This window comes from Lepisosteus oculatus, chromosome 11, assembly GCF_040954835.1.
Source record: "Lepisosteus oculatus isolate fLepOcu1 chromosome 11, fLepOcu1.hap2, whole genome shotgun sequence".
NCBI classification, from domain to species: Eukaryota; Metazoa; Chordata; class Actinopteri; order Semionotiformes; family Lepisosteidae; genus Lepisosteus; species Lepisosteus oculatus.
Window position 1 is genome coordinate 37,288,806 of NC_090706.1, and position 8,434 is coordinate 37,297,239.

The following is an 8,434-nucleotide window of genomic DNA, read 5'->3' on the forward strand; positions in this document are numbered from 1 at the left end:
AGATGCCAGTTTGTGTTGGAGGTCTCCAGCTACTGCCTTTGGATTTACGATTGTCTCTCAAATCTCTTGTCTCACAGCGTGTAGTGGAAAGAAAGGTACACCTGTGCTCTCCTCCTGGTGGGGTTGCCACTATATATTATATCAATTTCACTATATATACATTTAAATTTCATAAAATGGACATTACAGGCAAAGGTGGTAGAATCAGCTTTTTTTTGGAGTTGTCATCCCCCAACTTATGGAGGTCAATGACCATTTACCAACAGGCTTTGGAAATCTATCTAACCTAAACCATGATGATGCATGTTATGACTGAATGTTTTCAATGTGCTACATCCTCTTGTACCCCAGGGAAACAGGAAACCCCTGGAGACCTTGATATAGTTCCGCAGGCTTCCATGTCACTTCCAAAGAGCAGAACGTTACCATAGATTTGTTTTTGTTGGAATTTATTTAAAGAAATACTTAGAGAAGTAAATAAACGTGACCCTTGTATTTTCTGGAGTTAGTTCAATTAATTATTAATGAGAAAAACGACTGTGTTCTGTACAATATTATGACAGGGTGTTAGATTTTGCGTTAAATAATTATTACATCTTCTGTTATGTTTTGTTTCTATTTCATTGGGGGGTAATGAATAAATCAGGATGGCGTGATACTCTCACTATACTGCTGTGATTATATGCATATAAATGAGGCATTTCCCTTTTACCACAGTATACCAAGGTAGTCATATTTTTTTTTAGTTTGCCTAACAATCTTTAAATGCTTTATAAAGTACTATATTCCCTAGGCATATGACATTCACGCCAGAATAATGAATGATGCTTTATGGTTACGCTATCAGTCTGTTCCGCGTCTGGTTATTCGATTCACTCCCTGTGTAAGCGAACCGGATAGCTGTATGGCAATGTTGAAGGGCTGACCTGTTCGCAGTTGATGTACAGGAAAATCTCGCCTCCATTAGTCCCTTCGGCAGCAAAGAGACATCATCTGTACTTATTACAGCTTCATCGCGCGGGGGAACGTTTTGCACAGCACCATTTTTCTCAAGGTAAATCCCTCATAATAGTGACTGTGTTTTATTTGTGCAATCCACCTCTTAGCATTATCAATCCATTGCTTTCCTATTGTAAAACAGCCAGATCTTAGGTTGCAAGGCTCATTTTTAACAATTGTTGTTACCGTAGTTTTTTTTTTTAATATATATATATATTTGTGTTCCCGCTTTAAGATGAGGCTTGGGAGGACTTCGATTAACTTTCTACCCCAATTTTAAGTTTCACGCTTTCGTTTATTTTCCACCTTTTACTTGAAACATCAGATGAGCTGCTCTCATTATCGCACGCCCACCTTCGTTTTTAAGAAAACACGATGCAGGTATCTGTACCATATTGCTAGAATTTAACTAGACTGGGTATTGTTCTTTTTTCTGTATTATGATGGAGTGTTCTCTCGGAATTTAAAATGCCATTGCACAAGTTGAAGAGCAAGACAGTGAATACCCTCTTTGGCGAAACACTGTTGTCCCCTGCATGGATATCCGTTCCGGAATGATATTCGACTCTTCTTTGCATCATATGAGGATACTACGCCGATAAGTTTTTGAAAAGGACATTCGGAAAATCCTTTGTGTTTTGTTTTGACACGTTTACTACTGCCCATTCAACGACAACCGTAACTTGTTGATATCCCCATGATAACAAATGGAGGCTGTTGGAGATGTCGTGTTGTTTCCAAATTGCAGTTTCTCTTGTAACAGTGACATTATATAAATAGTAACTTTTATCTCCGCATTTAATTTATTTATTTTGCTTCTAACATCCAAGAACTTGTTTGCTTCTGTGTGCGTTGTAACGTTTAAATAATAATAATAATAATAATAATAATAATGCTTCACTGTGGCTACATGTATTTTTATCTGATTTGACAAGACCGTTTTTTGTGCGTTACATCCGATTTCTTTGTTATTTATTATATATATATATTCGTATTTGTAGGAATATTTCTAACTGCGTGTATTTGTTTTAGACTGAACAAGAGAAACGCACAGGAAAATCGTGTTCTTCGATTTCCAGTCACCACCAGGTTGGAGCTGGTTTCCAGGGAGACGGAGAACAAGAAGCTTTTAATTCCTGATCTCTTGCAACATCTAAGGATTTTCGAGAGGAACCTTCGTGTTTTTTTATTCTCTCTACCACTGCAGATGATATCTACTGTATGTGAAGCAGCAGGAAGGAGTGTAGGGTATCCCCTGTACAACTAAATCTGTGAACTGTAATGAGTAAAGACCCCTTTGTGGGAAATGGATGGAGTTTTCTTCCATTTCTGCGCTTCTTACTAAGGTAATAATGCATTCCAATCTACCCTTTGTAATTAGTCTCTCTTTTATAATCAGAGGATAAGCATTTACTGCTGTTTGAGATTTTAGATTGTTAGCACCTCAAATTAAGGGGGGGGGACAATTACGTGTGGCTACGAATTTGTGAAATAGTGCTTTTGTGAGGAACATTGTGGCATCTGTCTGATAATGTATGTGGCTTGAGTTTTGAATTGTGTTAAGAGGGTGTTAGTCGTTCCTAGTATAAATGTAATCAGCCTGAGATTTCTCAATTAATACAGTCTATTGTATGTGTTAACAAAGTGAAAAACACTCATTTTTTTAATTGTGGAGATCAAAATGTAGTGAAGATCTCTAAGGAAATCTGTTGAGAAACGGTGCTTTTTATTGTTGGGTAAAATCGGTATTTTATTCCCATTATTCACATCTTGAATTCAGCTCATATGATACAACGAGTCCGACTCATTTCTAACCAGATAACCTATTCTGTTGCTACTTCTGTTATTGTAGCTGCTCAGGATACAAATGCTGTATTCCAACATTATTTACTGCTTCATTTGTGAAATAGTCAATTAGAGCTTGGAACCCCTACTTATTGGTTGCTAAAATTTAGAGTATTTGACTGTGCTAGGCATATGATTTCAGAGGATTACCTCAAAAATGGGAAATACAAGCTTTTCCCTTTAAAAAAAATGTGCCTTATAAGACACCTTTATACTCCAATACCTAAATTCAGATGTTAATTTATGATGTGGATTCTGAAATTTCTGATTTTGATGTGCTAACAATGTTCCTTAACCACTAGTTTGTTTCATTACACCCCATTTAACTTACATTTTTTTCTCTAAAGAGATTTCGTTGTGCCAGCCCTTTAAGAACCTTGCAGTTTTAAAATTTTAACAAACACGCAAAAGCCCACAGCCTCTGACAAGCCGCACGACACAGGAAACAATACCACCCACACTGGACAATTCATCGTGTTGTTCCCACAGCCATTCAGTTCAATGGACAGTACATTTCTTCACATAGCTCCATTCTTCATTTACACAAAATGCATATTTGTTTCTTTTTTGGGGAGAAAGTTTTTTCCAGTGTAAAACCATTGAACAAAAAACCTTTAAAACAAACACAACTGTGTATCTTATTTCAATAAACATCTCTGCTCGTTTTACATGCTGAAATAAATACACCACTGGAGACTTACATTTTTGCCCTGGGCCTCAGTGTGTCACTGCAAGCTTGAGTATATAGCTATTGTAGAACCTTCTTTGTGTCTTACTTCTTTATATAATGTCATTAACAACAATTCTTAAGGGCCCTTATGATATAAACATAAATCATCTATAACTGTCTGGTCAAAACTGGTCAGATACTAAGGCTTGCCAATGTAAGTGGCAAATGTAAAGTGGCCTAAAGTAATGTTTGAGCAATTTTCTTTTTTATTTGTGCTGTGTGTGAAGTTAAAAGTAAAGCTTTTCAACATAATTCTGTTATATTTGATCCTTTACTGAGGTTGTAGTCATAATTAATCAAAGTGTATTGTATCAGTGTTATAGAATTATTACTGATATCTTGAGTAAATGTTCAAACGCAGTTGTTTTGAATGCTGCACACTATTTGTATTTAAAAGAGTATGTGGTATATATTTTGTCTCTTCTTGAACATTAGTGCAAGCAAAAAGAGAGACTAGACGTTATGTATATGTAGATGAAAATACATAGCATTTTTTGTTGTTGCAGGTTGTAGTAATCCACACTTCTGGAAGACTGTGAAAATGAATACAGAGTGAAAATGGGGAGCACCAAAGACCTAACTGGTAGCTTTCAAGTATCACTCAATGGTGGTGAAGTAATGGCAGATCCTGTTGAGGTAGCTGATGGCTCAAACTTAAGTTCTCATTTTCTTAAGGGAGGCGTTAGCTGTGAAAAAAAATCTGACTCATCTCCCTTTAATGTGAACTCTGAAGTCAAGCACCTGGATGGAAGTGGCCCTTGTCAGCCCCAGGAAATGGTCAACAGTCTTGGAGAAACCTCAGAAGTCAAGGACAAGACCTCTGAGCAAACAGATCAGACCTCTGCTGTACATGTGGAAGAGTCTAGTGACATTGTACAAAGGGATACAGTCGTTACAGCAAAAGTGACAAAAGCTGCACAGGAAAATTCCAGATTGTCTGCAGCACCAGTTAAAGATCAGACAAAGAACGAGTGTAGTCCTCCACATCCCAGCCAAACCAGCAGTAAAGCAGTAGATGACAGTAACGTGACGAATCATGCACCCGTATGTTCGATCAAAAAAGAAGTGATTGAAGAGATAAAATCATCTTCACACTCAAGTGATAAAGAAACAGATTCCTTGAATGAGTGTGGAAATCCAAGAGGGGACTATGCTGTCTTGTCGGATGGTTCCACTGTCATTACAAATTCAAAAGCAATTCGAAATGAAGAGCAGAGCCTAAAAAAGGCCATTGATCCAAACATTAGCCTTCCCGAAAAGGATTCTAATTATCCTGCGCACTCTGATGGCCAAAAACAAAACACGGAAGCATCTACTAAGTTCCAAATAAATGTGCAGGAAACCCAAGAAACAAAACAGATCAAGGTTCAGTCCCCACAGACGAAAGCCAGTCAGGGGGTAACCGTGAAACTTGTTATTCATAAAGACAACACTATGCAGCCTGAGCCTAAAAGTGCCGGTAATTCTTGTTCCAAAACAAAAGGGAATGAAGACAAGAGAACAGGAGAGCTGAATGTATTGCCAAATTCTGGTGTCAAAGAAAGTGGCTCCACATTAAAACCTAGTTCCGCCTTGAGCCCTTCGCAGCATGAGGAGAAGAATCAATTGAAACAGTCCGGGGGAAGTAAAATAAAAGCCCGCTGCCTTAGTGAGTCCGATGCAAAGCTCAAAGTCCATGATAACGTGTTTAGGGATAACAAAGGTCAGGCAGTAACTTCGCCAACCTATATCTCTCCTCATACCTTGTCAGCCAGCACACAACATGCGGAGATTCAGGTTAGCCTGGAAGCTCTGTGTAAGTCAGCAGCCACAAGTCCCATGACCCCTCCAGAAGGCTGCGCCGCTTTCTTTTTTCCTTATTCTACCGGGAAGGGAGCCCCACCCGGTGTTGAGGAGGTCAAGATTGCCACGAAGGATGCAGAGCTTCAGGTGGGGCACCAGGTGGAGTCGAGGTCTGTGGCCACCGCACCGATGAGCCCGCTGAGTTTAACAGCAGAAGCATCTTACCCAGAGATCCAGATAAAGGGCGTGACGGAAGATGACCAGCCGGAGCCCGTCAGAGAGGTCAGATGGGACGAGAAGGGCATGACCTGGGAAGTGTATGGAGCCGCCATGGAGGTGGAGGTCCTGGGAATGGCCATCCAAAAGCACCTGGAAAAGCAAATCGAGGAGCACGGGAAGCCGCCCCCTCTCCTGCCTCTTGCGGCCACCCCCAACACCGCGGTGAACAGGATGGGTTCGCTCAAGGGCCCCGTCAAGGCCTTGCCGGAGAAGAGGCAGCACCGCAACCCCTTCCGCGTGGTGCTGCAGAACATCCGGCGTCCGCGCTGCTGTGCCAGGGCCAGCACCATCGAGTGACACCGAGGGGCAGCTCAGCCTGCACCCCCCCCCCCATACACAAACACACACACTCCTCCCACACCCGCAGAGCAGGCCACACCGCGATCATGCATGGTTCGTAGTGATCAGACTTTATCAGGCCTACTACCAGACAAGAAGAAGAGTCGCACAATCAATTGCAATCCACCTGAACACGAACACCTGCGTCGACGATGGCGGTGGTTTTGAAACTACAGATTTCACCGGGAATTTGGTTATACAGTTTCACTTCATACCTAAGTGAAATATATACAGATATGGATCAAAGAGGACAAATTCTGGCATACCCATGCTAGTATTCAGACACAAAGAATATTTATTTCTTTCTGGTTCTAACACTTTACTAGTTGTATTTGTTTTATGTATTTATTATCCCTTTTTTTATTCTGTCATTTAATGTCCAGTGCACTTAAGCGAAACATCAAATTGCATTAGCAACAGCAGTATCAAAGCTTAATGTTTTTTTAGCATAGTATCTTGTAGAATTAATGGCTGTTTTACACGATACTTTCAACCTAAGCCAGTACTATGTTTATATATGCCACTGAACAGTGCTCTTTTTGAAGGTAGCCTTTCCAGAACATAGAGAAACAATAGCTATGATTTCTCTTTTTGCGCTTACTTATATTGTACATTCTGCCTTTAGTTTTACATAGAATGTTTGAGTTAAGTATTACGTACTGTTTATTAACAAATTTATTAGATTCCAAGTCTTTTTATAATCTTAATGTTCATTTTAATTTTTTTAAGGATTCTTGGAGATTTATGATTCAGCTATTTAGACTTTTTAAAGTCTTTTCTTATTTAGTTCCTATTACCGCTGAGTTTGGCAAGGCCAATGGCCCTCTGATATGGCCAGACTTTAATCAGCGTCCAGTAGGAATAAAGACACAGTAATTTCGATCAATTGGGATTTTGTATGTGGAAAAACAAGGCAAAACCTGCACATTTATCACTGTGCATATGCTTTAGGAGTGTAGCCAGTTGTGGATATCATTAATGGCATTAAGAATACACGCCAGGGTATCACCAAATCTTTTGAAGGAACAGGTAGGAAACTAATTCCTTCATAAGGGATTCTTCAGCAAAGACATTTTAAAAATCACTGCTCTCCAATTCGTTTTGCCTAATCAGTCTCCAAGGAGGATCATCATTATGATCGTGGGTCACTTTCCGCAGTCATTTAAACTGAGAAAAAAATGTACTGACACTTGCAGTAAGAGGCTTCACTCAACAATTAAAGCTTGAAGAGCTATTCACATCCATTGTGTGAATGATAAAATTCACATCGGACTGCACATTTAACACTGATGCATCGCAACGGAAGAGGATTCCTTTCATATTTTATTATATGAGCTGTGTAAGTGAACTTTAAATGTTAATTATGTTTTTTTATTATTTCTGTTGGAGGCAAACACTTTATTTAATACGAGATTCTATGGAGAATATTCCTGTGTCTTGGCAGATTTAACTCTCTCTTTTTCTTAAAGCTTATTGTCTTGAGTTTATATTTACCAGTCTCTTACTTCGTAAGGAGTATGTGGGTTCTCTTTTGTATTTAAAACAGTTATCTGCATTTCACTGCTCTTAGTAGATTGAAGTTATGTTGTACCTGCTTATGAAAGACCCTGTCCTAAGTGCTTTGTGATGCAGCTCTGGTCCTTTCATGTTGAGGTATTGCTTTAGTTTCTTATAGCTGTTACAAAACAGACTCTTTAATTTTTTTACATAAAAGCTTAACTACTGGTTCAGTGTTCTGAGTATCTGAAATCTTTCAGCAATGGTGGCTTCAATCCAGTATATTTTATAATTAAGTCCTTTACTTCTTAATCTTCATGGGTAAAACACATGTATTGTAGTGGCCAAATGAGAGCCAGCTTTAAGACACTGTACATCTGTATTATTTTTTCCATTTTTTTTAAATTGATGTGATATCAAATCATACTTAGTCTAACTTAAATGTAAGATGGGGGATGGTAGTACGGCTAACTCAACCGAATCGCTAAAACTGTAGTTAAACCTCAGAATCTGGTGTTGCAAGTTTTTCCATTAACAGTTACTGTACATTGTTGGCTATTTGGAGACTACGGGGAAAGCATTTGTATTTCTGAAAATATGTTTTGCAAATTTAAGTTACTCTCTGTTAAATAAACAGATAAGCACATGGACTGCAGTTCAGTGTGATTGATTTAACCAGAAAACTATGGTTCGATGTGCATCCTGTTGTTGACTTGTTGAATGTTGCTACCACATTATCACTGGATGGGGAAGCCTGTGAGGCTTGTGTCTTCTGATGTTTGCTTTAGTTGAATTCTTAATCATTGGCAAAATGCATTCATTTTTCTATTTTGGAAATATTTTTATATTTACTTTTAAGTGTTGAAGTGGTGAATAAGCTTAGGAATTGGTATCAACCCTGCCCAGTTTGTGAGCTTCAGAACTGCTCTCATTGTGGTGTGTTGTCTGAAGTAACTGCCCCCC

At 39.0% G+C, this 8,434-nt stretch overlaps 1 protein-coding gene across 2 annotated transcripts; it reads left to right on the forward strand.

The window, feature by feature from the left end:
• Positions 1-621: 621 nt before the first annotated feature.
• Positions 622-8,121, forward strand: LOC107077658 (G protein-regulated inducer of neurite outgrowth 1). 2 transcript variants are annotated; one of them, XM_015349649.2, is made up of 3 exons: positions 623-1,054; positions 2,032-2,345; positions 4,081-8,121. In XM_015349649.2, the coding sequence occupies exon 3, from the start codon at positions 4,133-4,135 to the stop codon at positions 5,930-5,932; it is 1,800 nt and encodes a 599-aa protein (XP_015205135.2). In that variant the 5' UTR covers positions 623-1,054; positions 2,032-2,345; positions 4,081-4,132; the 3' UTR covers positions 5,933-8,121. The 2 variants fall into 2 exon arrangements, with proteins under 2 accessions (XP_015205136.2, XP_015205135.2); XM_015349650.2 differs by lacking the exon at positions 2,032-2,345 and having other exon boundaries at positions 622-1,054.
• The last annotated feature ends 313 nt before the right edge of the window (positions 8,122-8,434 follow it).

Coding starts and splice junctions, on each gene's coding strand:
- LOC107077658 (XM_015349650.2), top strand. CDS start 4,133: ATGGGGAGCACCAAAGACCTAACTGGTAGCTTTCAAGTATCACTCAAT.